General features: G+C 41.1%; 2 protein-coding genes across 2 annotated transcripts in view; one reads left to right on the forward strand and one right to left on the reverse strand.

Moving 5' to 3' along the window:
- The first annotated feature begins 846 nt into the window (after positions 1-846).
- Positions 847-6,085, forward strand: serping1 (serpin peptidase inhibitor, clade G (C1 inhibitor), member 1). The gene is made up of 11 exons (XM_035145269.2): positions 847-960; positions 1,282-1,329; positions 1,474-1,582; positions 1,671-1,832; positions 1,961-2,263; positions 2,844-3,059; positions 3,750-3,893; positions 4,049-4,252; positions 4,349-4,488; positions 5,384-5,606; positions 5,752-6,085. Exons 2-11 carry the CDS (start codon positions 1,282-1,284, stop codon positions 5,997-5,999), a joined length of 1,797 nt encoding a protein of 598 aa, XP_035001160.2. The 5' UTR covers positions 847-960; the 3' UTR covers positions 6,000-6,085.
- Positions 6,086-6,306: 221 nt separating this feature from the next.
- Positions 6,307-20,513, reverse strand: part of doc2d (double C2-like domains, delta) — a 37,535-nt gene continuing 23,328 nt past the window's right edge. The window contains exons 9-11 of the mRNA XM_035145283.2: positions 14,779-14,860; positions 14,431-14,527; positions 6,307-9,918 (exon numbers count right to left, since the gene is read on the reverse strand). Coding sequence (XP_035001174.1) covers positions 9,779-9,918; positions 14,431-14,527; positions 14,779-14,860 — 319 coding nt within the window. The 3' untranslated portion in view covers positions 6,307-9,778. The remainder of the gene's footprint in view (positions 9,919-14,430; positions 14,528-14,778; positions 14,861-20,513) is intronic.

Below are 20,513 nucleotides of genomic sequence, written 5' to 3' on the forward strand. Positions count from 1 at the left end.
ACCTACTAATTTACTGTGTATTCAAGTTTTCTTTAAATTGAAAATATCACCCACAGTAAAACAAATGTGTCAATAAAACATCAAGACATTGGCATTTTGTGACTATAACATATTTAGACGTATCAAACTAAACGGTAAAAGAATAGAACTCTTGATATCTACAAAAAAAGACAGATTAGCCTGAGGGTGCTGTGAATTCACATGCTCCTCAGAAGCTTCCACTTCCCAAGTTATTATTCAATTATATTACAAATACAAGCAAACAAAGCACCTTTCTGATTTCTTCAATAAATAATTTTGTCTCAAGTTTAAAGAACCCACAGAGATAATATGTAAGCACAAAAACATTAAATGCAACATTGAATATAACATCTTTGTGCGCCAAACCTTTCACAACCATAACAAACCACAGCCATAACAAGTGACGCTGGGGAAATTACTGCTTTATGGGGGGTTGTGACTAAACGAGCATCAACACTAGGATGATCTGTCTCAGACTGTGGTGCCTCCTCTCAGACAAAACCTCCTCATGCCACCCTGGATTACTGCCTGTAGTTTTGCTCATTGTGTTGATGATAATTATGATTCATGTTATTTCATCCCATAAACACATGAAATTGAGCAAAGATCCAACCACCTGGACTGAGAATTCTAAATGAGAGACAAGAATTATATATTTCATCAATAATGTATTATTATTACAGTTTAAACTTACAATGAAACATTTATTTTGTAGGCTATGTGTTGCCAACATGAAATCATGTGGTTTCCAGAAAGTCAGATGCCCTGCATTGTGCAAACAAACATCTCTAAACCAACAATCATAGATTAGTCATTAGACAGTTGCAGTTTCCAGAGAACACACAGTCAGAGCAGGTGGATGAAGTGAACAGCGGATGTGTCAGGACAATAACTAATGAAAACAGGTGTCATCATCACTGAAGTCTGGAAAACGAAGAGGTGTGAGTTACTTTATGCTTCACTGACTTGTTGTTTGCAAAAATATTGAGATCATATTATGTATTTCTGCTGTATGAACTTTTTGTACTCCACTTTATGTTCTAGAGTTTTTTATGGGATCGATTTCTTACAAAACTTCCAGCAATTGATAATTGTAGAAAAATATTCACAGTGTAAAACGTTTTAATGGGGTGAATATCACAATGTTCGCTGCGCCACATATTGATCTTTCTTCCGGCTTGGTGCCATCTTCATTTTGAAATCCTCCCTTGCAAAACCTCTCACCTCATTTCATTCCCCCTCCTCTGTGCTCTGCTATAGATGAGACTGCAGGCTTCACTGTTCGTCTTGCTGCTGCTCATTTTTGAGGTAAATCAAAAAATGTCTTTATGACTCAGGCAGCATGTTTACCAGTATCTTCAGTATTATTTGCTTGACACACAGAATAACACCTCAGACTTCTTGAGTCTTCTTGAATTTATAGCAGATGTTTGACATTTTCTTTCTGTTCAGCTTTCATCATGCACACAACTCCAGGTGACACATGGTTCCTCTCTGGAGCTGTCATGTGTCATGTTTCAATCTGACATCACCGGAGCCGCCATCACCTGGAAATTTCAAGGTTTTATTGTGTTTCGATCACAACCGTTCTTACTGTGTTGCAAAACTGTACAAATATATATGTTTACAGTTGGATGTTTTTCTTACAGGTAAAGATGTTAACCCAGAGTCGATTGGCACTGTTCGAGTTGTAAAGGATGGCCGGTACCTGTCTATATCCCCCGTGACCTCTGCCAACGAGGGCGAGTACGTGTGTTCGGTGAAGGAGAACAATGTGGAGATTATAAGCTCTTTCAACATCACAGTTAGTGGTGAGATACACACATTGTTTATTTTGTCTAGGACCCGTTATATTTTGGGTCGATTTTAATTGGACATATATTCAACATGAAGTTTGAATCCAATAGAGTTCGACTGATTCCTGTCTCTCTCTCTACAGTCTCATTTGACTATACCATTAAGGTATTCCAAGGCTCAGTTCTTCGCCTGCCATGTAATTTCCCACCCAGCAACCAAGTCTCGGCCAATGCGTTCTGGTTCAGAAAGACGGATGGTGGGAAGAAGATGAGTCTGAATCTTGAAGACGATTCATGGGATGATAATCAGAGATTCGATCTGCTTTTTCCGTTTGACCACGATCAAACCCTCCTCATCAGAGACACTGTCATGGAGGATGCTGGACTTTACCACTGTGAATCTGCTGCGGGGCAGAAGCTCAGCACCGTATTCGTTATTGTTGAAGGTAGGATTCACAGACTTTGACAGTTTGCTCTGCTGCAACTCTCAATGAATATTCATTTTAAGAGCAACACATGGATGATAGAGCGTTAATGTACAATAAAATATTGAACTAAACAAGAATGGCGCTCAGTATGAAACCACATTTAAATTCATTTGATCTGTAGTCTTATGTGGATCTGCACCAAATTGCACACGCTCACAATTATTAGTCCCCTAAACGTGTCTGATCTATTTAATCTAGATCCATTAGTTATTCTCTGGAAAAACAGTGAAACAGTCAAGAAACTCCCTTTCTGTGTGTGGTAAAACAATTCTGGGTACACCCGCTGATCCAGATTCTCATCATAGTTTAATGGATTCATCCTTGACCATGACCCCCTTCCACCAGTTTCATGGTAATGTGTCCAGTAGTTTTTGTGTAATCCTGCTAACTCACAAAGTAAACAAAGTAACTGTTACAAACTAACCAACATTGAGGGGGCAAAACATAACGTCCTAGCTTCAAAAGCCACGTTGCGGCTACAACATGACAATATATTTTGTAATATATATTTATAACTGTCTGCTTCACTTTCTTCCAGATGCTCCTGCCCCTGTTCCTTTCCACTGCAAAGACGTGAACACAGCCTGGGAGCCGTGTCAGGACGAGAGCAGTCGTACAGGAGAGCCCATCTTGCAGGAATCCCTGGCAGAGTTTTCCATGAAGCTCTATTCTTACCTCAGACAGTCGTATCCTTCAAGCAACTTGCTCTTTTCTCCGATCAGCATCAGCGGGATGTTTTCCCATCTGTTGCTTGGTACGGAAATTATTAGATTTTTTTATTCATTTTAATTATTTTGAAAAGTGTTCACCAGCGCTTGGAAATCTACTTCAAATAATTAAAAACTACAGCACACTACAGTTTTAGGAAGTTGTTTGTTGCATGCTTCTATGTTACTGCAATAACTTTTAGCATTTATATTCTTTATATTTTGTATATCTTATATTTTTACATCTTGCTGAGTGTCTTATGTTTGCTCTTCCCATCTATCATCCATCCATCCATCTATCTATCTATCATTATCTATCTATCTATCTATCTATCTATCTATCTATCTATCTATCTATCTATCTATCTATCTATCTATCTATCTATCTATCTATCTAGATATTATGTAGTAACAAATACTGTATAGGTTTTTGTTACAGATGAGCTGGGGAATTTGGAGATTGTTGAGAAATGTACTGACACATTATTCATTCCAGACACTTCTTGGCATTTTATTGACAGAGAGAAAAATATGACGTCAATTCTTGGCCTTTAAGAATCGGTGGTCTAAGCAGACAGCCCTGTGTTGTGGCATTTACATAAGTTTGCATTTGCATAATATGTTTCTGACTTTGAAATGTCAGAGTTATTTTCTTCTGCTCAGACATGCTGTACCTTGCAGCACTTTACATTAGCATCCTTCTATATTATGACTTCCCTTTGTTGTGTTACCTGCAGGGGCAAAGAATGACACCCGCAAAGCGATTGAGAGGGCAGTCTGTGTCCCTCACGACTTCCACTGTTTTCACTTCCACATGAAGAAGCTGAGAGAGAAGTTGTCCGGCTCCTTGCAAATGGCCTCTCAGATCTACTATAACCCAAGTACTTCTATCACACTGTGAAGTGCCTATGATGACCACTCTGCGGAGAGAACTCCAATCAGGGAGAAAGATGCAGAGATTCTGAATGCATACAAAAGCTGAGAGGATCTTTATCTCTCTTTAGCTCATCGTGTTTTCTCTGTTTCTTCTCCGTAGAAATGAATCTGACTGAGTCCTTCACCAACCAGTCCATTCAGTTCTATGACGCGAAGCCCACCAGACTGCTGAACACCACCGAGGAAAACACGCAGATGATCAACAGCTGGGTGGCAAATAAAACCAACAATAAAATCACACAGTTGGTTGACTCCATTTCTCCCAGTACACAGCTGATCCTGCTCAACGCTGTCTCCTTTAGCGGTCAGTAAAGTGTGTGTGTGTGTGTGTGTGTGCACAATTGTGAGTGTGTGCATGTGAAAATGGTGGAAAGTAATAAACTGTGTATGTGTGCATCAGGTCAGTGGAAGGTCAAGTTTGGTGAGGGGCCACCAAAAGGTCTTTTCACCAAACTGAATGGGGACCTGGTGAATGTGCCTCTCCTCTATCATAAGGGATACATGACGGCTATGAAGTATGTGTTGGGGTTGAAGGCACAGGTAACACATCAACATCCATTCTAACACATCATTATACATCACATAGTATAGAACTGACACATCCCTTACAGCCGCGGAGCCTGATTGCTGCGATATGCATCACTTGTTTTCATCAGAGGCATAACTCATTCACATCTCACTCCACAGTTGCTGAAGATTTCATCATCATCTCTGCTATTCGTTTTTGAACAAGCATTCACAAATCCACTTAAAAATCATGGAACATTAAAACTCGGTAGAGTTCTGTTTAGATCTGCACCAAAACACAGCTCGTTTTTTCCCGTTGAAGATCCATGAATTAATGTCTGAGAAATGAATGATAAGGAAGTAAAAAAACCCATTCTGGATCCTCCCTCTGATCTGAACAAAAATGTGTTGGTGCATACTTCCACCAAGTTTCTTAGTAATATGTCCAGTTTTTGTTTAACTAATAGAAAAACAAACAACAAATGCATAAGTAAAAAATATATGCTGATCCTAATTCCAGCATCTCGCCTGCAAATCATCATATAATTTTTTTAATCTTTATTATATAAACTATCAACTAATAATATGATAGTTTGACTGTCCATCCACAGATACATCTCAAAATGAAACAGTTCATTGTTGATTTGGCTTTACCAATAATGGTGCCAGATTTTAAAATACAGACCAGGTTGAATGGTTGTTACTGTCACTCACAGCTAACTCCATGTCTACATTATATTTGTAGCTCTCAAAGCATTATGGAAACGGTAGTTTCAAAACTAGACCATAGTTATTCCCCCAAGAGGAATTACAGAATCCATTAATTCATCTTTTTTCACGTTGTTTCATTAATTTGTAGTTTTTATTAGGAAGCAGACAAGGATCAAAACAGTCAGACTTTGATTTTATTTCATATTCTTTCCATCAGGTGGCGAGGTTTGCTCTCACAGGTGACAGCAGCCTCTACATCCTGCTGCCTCGCTCCAACAAAGTGGGCGACCTGCAGCAGCTGGAGGACAGGATGACGGACACGGCCGTGCTCCGAATGATAGAAGAGCTGAAAACAACAACTCCTCAGCCGGTGGAGGTTTCTCTGCCCCAGATCAAGCTGGACGTCCAACCAGACATGAACATAGTTATGAAGAAATTAGGTTTGTTCAGCCAGACACAAAGTCCCATTTGTCTCCTCCGTCTACTCTTTGAGATCTTCAGATCGGTATCTGATCTTCTGACTTTCTCTTTCGTCTCTGCTTCATTCACCACCCTCATTTTTTCTGACTTCCCCCCCCTGACCAGGTCTGTCATCACTCTTTGAGGAGGCCAACCTTTGCGGCCTCTACTCAGAGGACAGGGTGGTTCTGGACGACGCCAGACACAGGGCCTTCCTCGCACTGACCAAAGAAGGGGTAGAGGCCGGCGCCGCCACTGCCATGGGCTTCGCTCGCTCCTTCCCTTCCTTCTCCGCCCTGCAGCCATTCGTCATGCTGCTGTGGAGCGACCAGGCCAATGTGCCTCTCTTTATTGGTAGAGTGACCGAACCGTGAGCAAGAGAGAGGGGATATGAGCAGGAAAGAAACTACATGATGAAGAAATGCTGAATAATACATTTCAAATAAAAGTAGTTCCATTGTTTCTGTGTTTTTTTGTTGAAATCTCAAAACTCAACATAAAGCATTCTTAAATATGACTCAATTGTCACTAACATGAGGCTTTAAAAACATATACACAGAATTGTTTTTGAAGGTGATGATGAATACGCACACACACACACTTTTGCTGTCTGTCTGGTGTCTTTGAAGAGCGGAGCACAGTATGGATGCGTTGTTTCTCAAAAGGAAGACAGACGAGCACTGAAACAACTTCAATTTATTTTGCGAAGTAGTTACACAAACCCACCACACGATGGCAGTCATACTGTGTGATTGACATTGAGGGTAAATACACAGGGACTGCAGTAGTAAATTCCCACCAAACTTCCACCTCAGCCCTCCTGCATCTTCACCACTGATATCAATTTAAGGAAGACAAGTGTCAAAATCTGTGACAGTAAAGGTTTTGTTTGTTTTGTTTCTTCTTCTGTTTTTTTTTTTTAAAGCAATAGCTTGCTTGGTCAAAGCACAGCAACTGAGCAAAAAATACCCTGAATCATCGTAGTCACAAACAAATAACACACTAAGACGTTTAGAGACCGAATAGACGGCGAGGACTGTAAACACATCGGCATTCAGAATGATCAGCGGAGGTTGCACTCGATTACACAAGCTGATGGTGTTTGCTAAACATGCAGCTGTATCGCAGCTAAAATGGTTACATAAGCTAAGCAGGGTCAATAGACAAGAGTCAGAACAATTTGGTGACTGTAAACAAAAGCAACAGATCCAGAGACAGGAATAGGCGGCCGTCCAGCCCGAAAATGTCAACTCTATTAGATCACTCTCACCTCGCATGACCCCGAAACAAAGTGTTCCCAGAAGTGCACCGTCGTCGATGCTTGTATAACATTATAATGTTATCGATTTGGTTTGATTATCTCACTGCTGACATGCTGGGAGTTTTGATGTGCATAGAGAAAGTACAGAATAATCCCCCATCCTAGCCCAACCCGCTACTTAAAGTCGTTTAAGGTGTAACTGAAAATGTGTCGAAGCTCATTATAACACATAGTTTAGTTCCAAGCTCTTATAATAATGCCCAAGCCCTTTTTCTTCTACATCCAATCCATTGAAGAATTTTTTTTTTTGCAGTCAACAATGAGACATTCACAAGGTTGTCGGAGGACAGCAAGATTATGAGCAGCCCGATTGATTCAACAGTTAGAAAAACTCCCGGAGGCCACTGACTGACTGTGGGTTTGCTTTTGTGAACCACTGTACGGCCACAGCATCAGTGATGGAGGAACCAGGGGGGGGGGGTGCACTTCATATCCTGACAATTCGACAATATGCACATAACATTCATGTAGGTTGATAAGTGTGAAATCGAGCTCAGATTCTAAATATTGTGGATCCTGATCTGTGATGATCCACAGTCCCCTGCTGCAAAGCGTGTTTCCATACAGGTTATAATCTCTGATCTCTTCAGGTTGAATTAACAGGGGGCTTCATTTTTAAAAGTCTGCATTTCTACTGACTGCACGCTGCAATCCTGTTTCACAGACATGGTCCCAGTGGTCCTACCTTGCATCCAAATAATTAAATATATGCCACTTTAAACCTGATGTCTAACAGTTCATAAAACGCAATAAGTTAATGGGATGAATGGGACACTGGATAACACAACAGTCCTCTTAACAACAGGCTCTTGAGGTGAATGGTGAAGGTGAATGAGGAGGGGGGGGGGTCTTATTCTTTACAGGACCAATCAAATGCCTAAATATTCAAAGTAGAACATCACTCAGTAGAGTGCATACCTCCGCCAAGGACCAACAATCGGACTGCACCTGATTTCACACACTCACAGATATCAGTCCCCGAAATGTGCCTGATTTCTTTCATCAACTTATTCAGTTGGGAAACTGTAAAAATGTTGAACAACGCCCTAATAATAAAGACAGTGAAACAATATATCCTGGATGCGCCCCCTGATCCAGATCCGCACCGAACCATACCACACCCTGCCAGGAAGGTTGGGGAATATTGGTGAGTCGTTTTTGTGTAACCATGCTAACAAACAAACAAATGGACAAGGGTGAAAACAGCACCTGCTCGGCGGAGGGAATAAATACACACTGAGCAGCCACAACATTACTATTACTCACAAGTGGAGTAAATGACATTCATTAAATTGATTTTTAAAAATGGCCCCTGTCACAGGGTGGGATGTAACGTTGATGTGTTGGAAGCTGTAAAAGTGTAAGGATCAGGGAAACATTGACAAAGGCCAAGCTGTGACGGGTGGATGACAGCAGGTCTTGTGGGTTTCCCCCAGAGGCCTGTTCAGTGGTCAGAACCCACCAAGGAAGCACTGAAGGGATCTGACGCCAACATCCTGTTGCGTGATACCAATTACCACAATTATAGGTGTCTTAATGTTGTGGCTGATCAGTGAGTTTAATGGTAGGATATTGCCCTGCAGGAGGAAAGTGTTACATCAGTCTGTGACTCCGCTGGAGCAGAAATTGAGTTATTGAGTTAATCTCGCTTGGATCCTGAAGGTAAAAAAAACAACAGCTCCCTCTGACTTCAGCCTGTCATCAGAAAAGCCACAAAAAAAAAAAAAAGAGAACAGAAGTTAAGCATCAAAACATGTTCCATTCTTCAAGTTGCTCTTTGACTGTCTGGCAATGGGAGAGACGGAGATGGTTTTGGCACACACGGATGATTGACAGCTTGTCAGTGTCCTCCAGCCAGGAACACTCACGCCACTGAGACCTGTGGCGGCGGTGGCGGCGGCGGCGGCGGCGGAGGATTTCTCGCTTGTATGTTTTTCTTGTCCTTTGTTATTATTTCTTCTCGCCTCTGTGCTTCTGAAGTTGGATGGAGACATTTTGAATGCGGCACGATGATACGGACAGACACAGACTCCACAGACGGTAAATGTAGGCACTCGTATTCCCATATAGCCCTCGCACACACACACACACACACGCTGACACATCAATGTGCGACATGAAGATGAACAGAGAGCCACTGTAACTTTAAGTCAATGAAAAAGACATAAGAACACTGAAACATTAAAGGTACAAATCCACCAAATGGATCATTTTGTGCTTTAGAATATGGTGTCGTCGTTGTTTTGCATCAGATCAACAACCACTAAAATAGACTTCTCAGAACAGAATCCCCTTTTTTCATGACGTCCCCACTCTCTTCACTAAACACCACGTTATGAGTCACTGGGGTCCACGTGCTGCCGGCCCCTTTCACTGAATGGATTTCGAGTACATTCGCTGCTCGTCATCTCTTCCTCTGGTGTGAATCTGAACGACAGAGTATGAGCGACTTCCACAATACAGTGAGGTCTAAAGCACAATTTGTGTGAGTATTGTTTTTTTGTACGTCAACACTTTAATGAGGACATTGTCACAATTTGGTTCACCTTTAAAAAAAAAAAAAATGTATTCAGATTGTTACCATCACTAATATTAGTATGAATATCACATACTAATACTCGGTGCTTGAAGCATTGGCATTCAATGACAGATTTCATCTTCAACATTATTATTATTATCAATATTATTATTGCATGTTTTATCCTTTGCTCTTATTACTGCTTGACTTGGTCTCTGTTTCCAACTGTTTCTCAGTGGGAAAAGTGTGTATGTGTGTGTGTGTAGGTGTGTGCACATGTCTATGTGTATGTTTGCATGGATGTCTTTTGTTATCTAGTCCGGTTTGTCACTGCTCGGGGCTCCTTGCTGTGTGAGCGTGTGCCAGTACTCCACTTTCTTCCCTTTGTTTTTGAGACACTCAAACCAGTGTTTGAGTCTCTCTCCGCTTGCGTTGATGCCCAGCTCCACTCCACCTGAAACCAGGGAGAGAAAACAGAGAAGTGTCAGGAGGTGAGGGGGGAAACGATGGGGGATGAAACAGAGAGGGGCTGGAAGCACTCAGATCTTTCTCTCAAGCCAAGCCTCAAAAACAGCAATTAAATAAAAGTGTCAATTACAAGTAAAGGTTCTTCAGAATTTTTTTCCTGTGATTAATATATTATTATAAATTACATAATTAAACTGAGACGCATCAATATACATGTAACATTTTTAATTTATTTGAATCATTATTTTTAATGTATTAATTTAATTGTTATACATTATTATCATCAATATTATTTATTAATTATATATTTTAATTGGTCATTCTAACAATAGAAAGAAAGAAAAATTAAAACAAAAAACAATGGAGCAGTTTTTAAATTGAATCTACATACCAAATTGTAATTGAAATTATATATAGCTTAGTGAGATAATAGTCTGGGGAATAAATTTAAATCTTACTGCTGTAGCTGTTGAATGTGACGCTAGTTTGAACTTCTTTATTAATAGTTAGTTACAGTAGTTTAGCCAAGTGGTTCCCAGCCTACAGAAGATGTTGGTCTACTGGGAGTCAGAGGGTGGAACTGGAGGGATGTGAGATGATCAGTGGGGTAGAAAAGTAGAAAAAGCTAAATTATTTTCAACTCATCACAAACTGTGTCTGTTCGAGCAGGTAGCGTTCAGTACAGTACAGTGGCTCTTTGGATGCTTTTTGCAACACAGGCATCTAAAAGACTGCGTATCACAGATGCTTGTGGTTTATGACGCGGGAAGGCTCTTCTCTTTTAGTTGTTTCACAAAACAAAACAGTTTGGTCATGCTGTTTTCAGCCATTGCGCTCTGAGTCGCTGGAAAAGCCTCCAGAGGATCCGTGAGGAGCTGAACATGTTTATATTTATAGAGTTTTATTATTTTATGGTTCAATATTAATATTTATTATTCTATTTTGCTTTAGTAACATTTTAGTCTTGATTATTTGACTTTTATTGTTGTCTCTTCTATTATTGATTGCTATGGCACAAAGTATTAGTCTCTGAGCGTTTTGTTTTGTCAGTCACCTTTGAATTGCAATTGATTTGTCTGAAAGATGCTCTATTAATAAAGGTTGACTGATTGATTGATACAATATAACAAGGACCCTCAAATAAACACTGCAAGTACAGAGCCTGCATAAATGTACTGAGTAACTCTCCACAACTGGAGGCAAATTACGGGACATACAGACAATTTGTTTTCTGGTTAACGTCAAATATCCAATAATGTGTCATTAAGCTAAGGCAATTAGGTGCATCAACTTTCATAACAATAAACATAATTATCATTCAATAGGCAGGCAGAAATGTCAATGTCAATACAAATTCCTCCAGGCAAAGAAATAGAAATAGACGAGAAGCTGGAAAACTACTGGAAACGGAGATTTAAATAACTAAAGATCTTTTTGAAAGAGCATGGCCAATGAATATGACGGGTGGGAGGAATAAATATATACAGAGAGGCAGGAAATGACAGAGGTGAAAGTGAGCGGAGGTGATGGAGGCGTTGGTGGAGAGGCAGACTGGAAGACACAGAGATGCAGGCAGTTGTTGCTCCGAGGTTTATTACAAAACCAATCCCTGGGCTGTGATTGTGCAGCTAATGGAGCGTGAAGTTTTAAACACGATACTTTGGCAATGCTGGCTTCTAACGGTGCCTCGGAAAGTGACAGCCGTAGGCAAACAATGTTCGATTGTTGATCTGCACCTCATCTGAGCATTGGGAGTGAGCGTAGCCCGAGATGCTGCTGCTGGGAAGAGGAGAGGAGCAGCCTTCACGTGTTTCATAGCCTCTTCCTCCTCCTCCTCCTCCTCCTCCTCCCTCTCACAAACATCAGAAAGAAAGTGAAGAGCAGGTCTGAACCTGCTGACAGAGTTTTGATAGGATAATCACGCACGACACTTTGTCATCTCCACCCCCACAACAGTGCCACCACCTTCAAACAGAGATCGATGGAGCATTCCCTGAGCCTGTGGGCTGTTAGTGACAAACGAACGGTCAGCCATCCTGACATGCAATGGAGGGCATGAAGAAAGATGAGGAACTGAGGGCATCAGTATTTCAGATGAAGTTCTTGTTAGATCATCGAACAGCATCTCAGTCGGCACCATCTTTTTTCCTTCATTTCTTTGGAGGGGAGGGGGCGGCGGCTGTGTGTGACAAGTTTTGTAAATTTTCCGAAAAACAAAAGTTCAACAAGTGCAGCCGCTTCGTGCAGCGTTTGGGCAGGTGTGCGTAGGTGCGAAAATATACCGGATTTGAACTTTTCTCTTAAACTTCTTTTTCACTCACGACTGCTGCACCGGTACGTGAGTGCAATACCATGAATGTCTCTGAAGAGAATGTCTGAGAAATCTGTTTAAAACAAATGCATTAAACAACTAGTATACAATGGCAGAGCACATCCCTCCACTCAGAAAACGCAATAAATCAAGTGGATGACTTGAGGACGAGCCATTGATACACAAGAAGAGATGAGAAATGTAATCTTCTCCCTGTACCCAGTCTTATCCTCTGCAGGATCAGTGTCCGCACCTGCACCGGTCTTCTACATGTTGTGATTGGTCCACATATTTTTTGTTATCATTTTTTTTTATAATTTATTTATTTACATAGATTAAATTAAATACATAGAAAAACTAGAAGGACACTCAAGAGAGTGCATACTTCCACCAGGGCCTAAAAGTCCCCTGATGAAACCACATTGAAATTCACTGGATCTGGATTTTTATTTGGATCTGCACCAAATGGCATAAACTCATAAATATAAGTCCCCTTAATAATGTGTTTTTCATCAAGACCCATGAATTATTCAATGGGAACAATTTTGAAAAATGCCTCACAATGTTAGAGAAAGTAATAAAGATTCCTGTATCTATCCCCTTATCTGAATCCACACCAAAATGTAATGGGTTCTTACTTCTTTCATGCCCCTCCACCCCTCCACTAAACTTGATGGAAATCGTTTTTTGTATAATCCTGCTAACATCCACACTGACGGAGCAGGAGGACTGGTAAATTAATAACAACGTTCTAACTAAGACTTGTGACTTCTCCTCAAGAACAAGAGACCAGGATTGAAACCTGCGTTTACGAGACGTATACATGTAGAGATTCTTTTGGCTTGAGATGTGACTTTGACCTGCTCTAAAATGAAAACTTAATTTCTCTATCTTTCAGAAACCAAATCTGAACTCATGCAGGCTGTCTTCTGAGAACCAATCCACTATCACTTTCATGCAGTCGGATAAGAATCTGTAAACGTTTCTGCATGGAGCTGATTACGAGAGGTAACATGGGGCGAGGGTTTGCGGCAACAATACAAACTGAGGCAGCCGCTCAATGTGAAGATATGAATATAAGTCACTTTTAGCTGAATCAATGAATTCTGACGTCAACAAACAAACAATCACAACACGACCAATACCTGATCTGCTTATTGAGACCGGCACTGGTGCTTATACTGATCCTGCAGAGCTTCAGTCTTGGTTCAGGGAGAAGATTAAGTGTCTCATCTCTTCTCATGTATCAATTCCACCGTCCTCGATTCATCCACCTGATTTATCGCCTGAGTTTTATGAGTGGCTTTTCCCCTCACATTTTATTCCCTCATTGCTCTGCTTTTTTCTCCGCGTATCTCTGCAATCTCCCGTTTTACCGTTTGACATCATCTATTTCTCCTGCTCAGCCTATTAGTCCACTTGTTCTTGCTCTCGCTCTTGTGCTCGCTCTGCCTCTTTATGAACTCGTTTTTTCTCCATTCTTCTTTGTCTCAGTGCCATTTTTCTCCCAGCTTCAATTAACATAACTGACAGGCGGGTGTAGCTAAAACTGCAATGATAATGGTAAGGGGAATGTCTGTTATCTGGGGCTGTAAGTTAGACTGATGGCCTTTTCTCGAGGCACAGCTAATAACTCACCGGGCTTATCTAAACGCAGTGTGTCTCCCACCGACCCACCCACCCACCACCTCACATACATGTGCGCACACAGTAGAGTAAAACGCTTTGATCTGAAGGTCTTTGAGTGCACAGGGGGGTAATTCATCCTCACCACACATCCCCACCAGTTCCCCATCACTCCCTAAGCTCCCATCGTTGTGCTATGAACACCAGGCCATGCCAAAGCTGTTTAGCACTCTGATGAAGCAGCGGGGATCTAATGTGCCAAGACCACGAAGGATGGGGATCCAGTCTAAACGTCTTTCTTTTTTTTTATTTCTAAAGCCTCTCCATTTCCTTTTCCACTCGCTCAAACTCCCTTTTGATCGCTCTGTCGTTTTCCTCGAGCCTCATAATTACCCCTCATCTCTGTGCATATTTTTTTTTTTTTACTCCTCTCTCCGCCCACGCTCTGCCTTATTTTAAAATGTTTTCTGCAAGTGCATCGCTTTCAATCAAGTGCTCCTGTACAGTCATCTACTTTGCTTTCCTCTCCTCCCCGCCCCGCCACAGCTTCTTTCAGCCTACCTATGAAGTCGTTGCTCATTCCCAAGTCGTAGTCCCAAACAGAGATCTCCAGGGTTTTCTTCGCCAGCTGGTCCACGGGCACGTCGTACGAAAACTCCTGTGCAGGTGGCACATAGTTATTAAAATAATTTATATAAATGATTCATAAACACAGGAGTTGAAAGAAACTGAATTCCTAAATTAAAGTTAAAAATGGCAACACATTCAACAAGATGTTAGATTTGAAGTACTCTTATAAAGGTGTGCTTAATTGCACTGCTCTACACGACAGGAAGTCATTTGGAGCTCAGAAATTAAACAAGCTTCCAGGTGTAATGAGGTTACTTGATGAGTAAGACACGCGTTTACCTCATTGAATTCAGGGTTGAGAGTCTTTTTTTTCACTGTAGTCTTGTTCTTGGACTTTTTTCCCATATCCGGCTGCAAGAAGCTGAGAAAGAGAGAGAAAAAGAGAAAGAGGACATACAAATTAAGACCTTGTGCTCTCTTCAAGTGAACATCAGGACAACCCATCGCTTAAAGTTAAGCTGAGTTCACAGAACTTTCATCAGGGACAAGTTTTGTAAGTTGCCAGAAAAGGCCCAGATTGGTGCCAAAGTGTTGTTCGATCAGCAGTCACCAATTGTTTTGTATGAATTCTTCACAGATCAGATGTAGTTTGGAGAGTAGACATTAATAGTCTCCTGGTGAAAGATCGTAAAGTAGTCATGTAAATAGATAGAGAGATAGATGGATAGATGCATTGACGGATAGATGCATTGATGGATAGATGCATTGACGGATGGATGGATGAGTGGATGGGTGGATGGGTGAATATACTTTATTGATCCAGAGGGAAATTTGGAATTTAGAATGATTAAATGAGGAGATTGTTACCACTCTAGCATTAAACATGTAACTACAATCAGATGAAATTAGCCTAATTTAGTACAGGGACTAAAAATAGGGGGAATAGCTCACTTTATACTTCACATTTTCTAGTGCAAAACATACAAGAAATATCCTGACTCAGAGAGCTTCAGAGGTGGATTTGTTTTACATGCAGACAAAGAGGCTACTTGTTTCACCAACTTTAAAGTTGTTATGCTAACCTCAGCTAAGATAAGACTGCTGGAAGCTGTAGCTTCATATTCATCCTGTCTTTATCTTTTCATATATGTTGCAACAAATTGAATAAGTGTATTTCCCAAAATGTCAAGCTGTACTGACTGTATTTAAAGACGGACGATATGACAGCTCCCAAAAGGTGAAGCCAAAGTGTCTCATCGCAGGCTGGCTGCAGTATAGGTCATAAACCATCCCTCCTTCATGTAAGTGAATGGGACATGGACAAAACTAAAAGTTAAAGTAGACTTCTAATAGTTTTTTCTCAATAGCGCTTAATATACAGATGTGTGTCGAAGTGTTATTTTTCTGGTTAGTTTGGTTATAATGGTTATTTGATGCTATAAAACAGGGTGAAACGTCTTCATTGAAAGCTGAGACTGACTCCTGATTGGTTGAGCGTGCGTATCGTTGTGACCTTGATACCACCAGGCCAACTGTAAAACCAAGGTTTGTAAATAAGCCTTTTCCTGACATGAACTATGGGTAGAATTCGTAGAATTGGCTACAGAGTTTAAAGTCTGCCTCTCACACTTGCACAACACAGTGGGAGGTTCTCTGCACAGACCGGTTCAAAACAGCATTAAATCCTCCGCATTATTCAGCCGAGAGGTGGAGCAGCCAGGTGCAGCAGACAGAGGCAGGAAGTGACATATTAACTCAGCTGCTTAGATCACGTGATCTAAGCCTAACCCTAACCCTAACCCCAGCAACCCAACACCATCGTCAGCTCTGATCACCACAAACTCTCTTGACATCTTCAACGGTGTCTCATACCTGTGTGTCACCGCTTTTTTACCGGGAGATATTTGTTTTCTTTTAGTTTTTCCATTTTATGCTTCTGTCGCGCGTTGGACATTTGCGTTCCCCCGTGCACCTCCTCCGGAGGAGAAAATAGGAACTGCAGAGTCCATTGCATGTCTGAAATCAGCTGTAGAGATCCTGAACTGCATTTTACTTTTCAAAACAGGGTCAGGACATTCATTATTTGTGAGATCCAAGTTAATCCATGATTTCATAGTATTTTGCCCTGCAGTGACAGGAACTCTTGCTGAGTGGCAGAAACAAATGGAAAGTAAAAGTTTGCAAGATCTTTGTTGAGATAAATGTGACCCAGAGTCTTTTGAACAAAGGTGAAACTAGTAAAAAAAGAAAGAAAAAGAGGCAGCGACAGTAGACTACAGCAAGATCATAATCACGTTCCATGTTGGAGGACTATACGCTCCAGCGACGATGCAACAGAAGGATCGCCAGAGGGCAAACGGAGTCATCATCAGCATAAATTGCAAGATGTTCAGGCAGCGAGATATCTTACCCGTCCAGCTTTCGCCCCGCTAGTGACGAATCCTGGCCTGACAGCTGATGCATGAGATGGGCTTGGGGCTGTCACTGCAGAGCCGGAATCAGAGCGAGTGAAGGATGGAGGGATGGAGGTGGAAAAGGAACAGGATGCGGAGGAATTGATAGAAGGCAAGGTGGCGGCACAGAGACTGGAGTTTGCTGCGAGTGCTAAAAATCAACGTCATGTTCTGTGACGTAAAAGGATCTGACAGTGTTGTAGTTACAAGAGAACATGATGATTTAAGGCAGCGTTTTTGCTTACAACTAAAAAAAGTGAAAACTCACAAAATAACAGCAATTTTTAACATGCAGTGAGCAGAGGATCAAGATCAGTCAAGAGTCATACGGATATTTACAGCCTTCTTCTGTATGCTAAAATAGATGTTAGAAGGCAGCAGAGATAAAAGCCTCAAAGCCAGAGGAGGCAACATAAATCTGAGGGTTCACAAGACAATAAACATAGATAAAAAAACAAGATATATATTCTTTATGTGAAGTAAAAAACTGTCTATGGTTTAACTGTTTACACTAATTTCCTTGGCAGAGTTCATATCTGGGATATTTTGGCCCCATTTATGGATAGTGAGAGGAAGCAGAGACGTGTCCATCTTTATATAGAGTCTATGAGGTGAGCTTGTCAGCGAACAGTTCCTTATTAACACATTCAGAGGACACAGAGCAGTTGGGGTCATATCTTTCTGACACCAGACGAATGTAAATCCAATATTCACTCACTTGTTTTGCTCTTCACCAGCTCCCGGGGGAAAAGGCTGCATGCTGCATTTTTGTGCTGGGCAGGTACTAGGCCTATATCAGAGCCTTTCCCCTGGAAACAGCTGTTTGCTGCTGCTGAGGGTTACTTTGATGAGAGGGCGACTGAACCTAACAGGGAAGTTGTGGGTCGTAAAACCAAAACAATGAGCTGAAAAATACTCAAGGCTTAGGGAAATATAATATCGAAGTTGGCTTACCACAGATTTATTTTGAGGAATCTTCTAGGGAATTTACAATTAAGTTTTGCACATCAGTAATTGACTAGAAGACACTAACTCTAAAATTAAGACGCCCTCAAGTCCTAGCTTGCTAAGTCTGGACGTGCAGACTTTTCAGTTTAGTCCTAACCAAAATAACAGGTGTGAAAGGTGCCTCAGACCAACAGACCAAAATTTGGTCCGACTAAAGGTGGTGGTCTCGTTCTGGATCAAACTCTACAATGATTCAGTTCGTTCGCGGAGTGTTGAGTTTCTTTGGATAGGTCAGACTTTTTGGACCAACTGGAAGAAGTTGAGAAAGCATTAAACAATAGAGAAAGAAGCAGAAGTGTCTCGTAGGAACGCTTGTAGCCGTTGCCTCAGACGTTATAATGTTTGAACAACGGGGACATTTGTTTTGCTTGTAGTTCTAAAATGAAAATGGAAAGACAACTGTTTTGTATGCCCTTAATTAAAAACAGTGAATTTAATACCCAAATTGACAACACGCTGATGTCAGGTGCACGCCCATCTACAAACCAATCAATGTCAAGTATTGGTAGACGGAGCCCTATAGGTGATGACAACAGGACGTACGTATGTCATAAGAAAGTCTTTAGTGCGCTCCCGGAATTGCACTGAAGAACAAACACTTCTTTAAAATCTTTGAAGAAGTACCTACAAGTTTTAAACTGACTAATATCGATTCAAACCTAGATTACAGCATTGTTCCAGTTTCAGTTATTCAAGTCATGAAATGTTGCCAAACAGCATATTGTCACCAGTCACAGGTTCAGTTTGTTTATGTCATTATAAAAAGGTTTTTTTCTGCAGAGGCTAATCAGCATTGATCCTCCAAAATACCTGGTGCTTTAACAATGATCTGCTTGTCTTCACAGGAACAGAAAAAGGAAAAGTGGAAGCAAAGAAAGACGGAGAGTGGCAGCCGAACAAAGCCTGTGTTTGACCAGCAGCGCACATGAGAGGGTGAGGTGAAAGCCTGGGGGACATCTTAGTCTGAGCTGTGCCAAATCATATTTTACATACGGCTCCAAGGAAGCTCAGACGGGGGAATTCCAATTTCCAGAATAACAAAACATCATTTGACAGCGACATTCAAAACAATGATAGTTTAAACAAAATAATATATTTCGCACAGCAGCATGCAAACTATGCTTAAATTACCATACAAAATTTAATGCGAATAATGATTCATATGTAAGGCTGGTCCGTAGAGATATGAGAGGATTATCCCCTCACTCTTTTTGTGAGCCGTTCGTTAAAAAAGGAAGTTGTTCACTGGAGAGTACAGTAAACTAACCATATATTTCTCTGCTGTATTCCTCTACCATTTCGGTGCTTGCACTGACTGATAAGGTTGACAGCCACTGACAGATATTGTTCTCTAATAATCATGTTTATATACTATTCATGAGACAAACTGTTTTTCGAAAAAAGAGCAAGGATGACTCATTAAGACTGACATAGAAGCACTGCCAGAACTGAAAACAGAAACATGAAGAATCACTGCAACCTAAATAACAGAACCTTCCCTCCAAGATTCTCACATTAAGAACGTGATGCAGACATTTATTGTTAGGATTTGTTTTCTTGCCCCTTTTCCTCATAAGCCCATTCTAACCCTGCGTGTTGTATCGTGAAGCTTGACTCAGTAAGCAGAACCCCAAACTTTGCTGTTGTTGTGATCGAAAATGTCACTTATGTCGATGTCCGCTGCTGCTACAGAGTGCTGGTTGCTGATTATTTCAAATCTATTGATACTGAGAGTATTGTGTGTCCAACTTGCCCTTCCCCCTAGGCCCCTAACAACACACATGCTAAGTGTGAACTCGATATGATGAACAGTTCTCACGATATGCGAGCCACAGACAGACAGACAGAGATTACTGGAATTAGCCGATAGATTAATATCCTTGTTTGGTCATGTGTTTGTCTGGCTGGCCGTGGCTTTCAGCTTTGTGTATGATGCCAGCTCACCTTCACACCTGAGGTCCGTTTGCCCATAAACTCTTCAAGCTGGCCCCAGTATTTAAACGCTGTTATATCCCTTTAGACTCCTTCGATCACCCACAGTGAAAGTAACACTAGGACCGCGCTCTGCATTTTGCACTTTAAATCTTTCACTCTGCCTGTTTATAATCTCCAATACATTGTTTGCCTACAGTCTTACAGGATCTTCGCTCCCTTCTGCCATACCTGCCACGTAAAGCCAGCCTTTGTTTGGATTTGGATCTGAAACTGTTGGTGCGCCTGCCTGCCTGCCTGCTCTCAGGATTTAGATCTGGGACACAGAACAGTTTGAATCTGTGCCTGCCTAGCTCTCTGGAAACAGACTGCTGGACTCAGTCAGCCTGCCGACTAGCTCGAACTCAGTGCAAATTGTACAATAAATACATTAACATTTCTTCCTCCTTTCCTGTGTTTGGCCTCAGAGTCCTGGGAATTCAAAAAGCCCTAACAGCATGTACCGCATGTGTTAATTAATGAAACATGTTGTGTTTGCATAGACTTTGTTAGAATAGCCTTTTATAACAATCCTAATCCTCTTTCAGATTTTTCAATTATTTTTTCATGATCTCAATGTATTTATATATTTTGTCTTTTCTTTTAAAGATATACTATGTAAAAATTCTTCATTAAAATGTT

This window comes from Hippoglossus stenolepis, chromosome 2 (assembly GCF_022539355.2).
Source record: "Hippoglossus stenolepis isolate QCI-W04-F060 chromosome 2, HSTE1.2, whole genome shotgun sequence".
NCBI lineage: Eukaryota > Metazoa > Chordata > Actinopteri > Pleuronectiformes > Pleuronectidae > Hippoglossus > Hippoglossus stenolepis.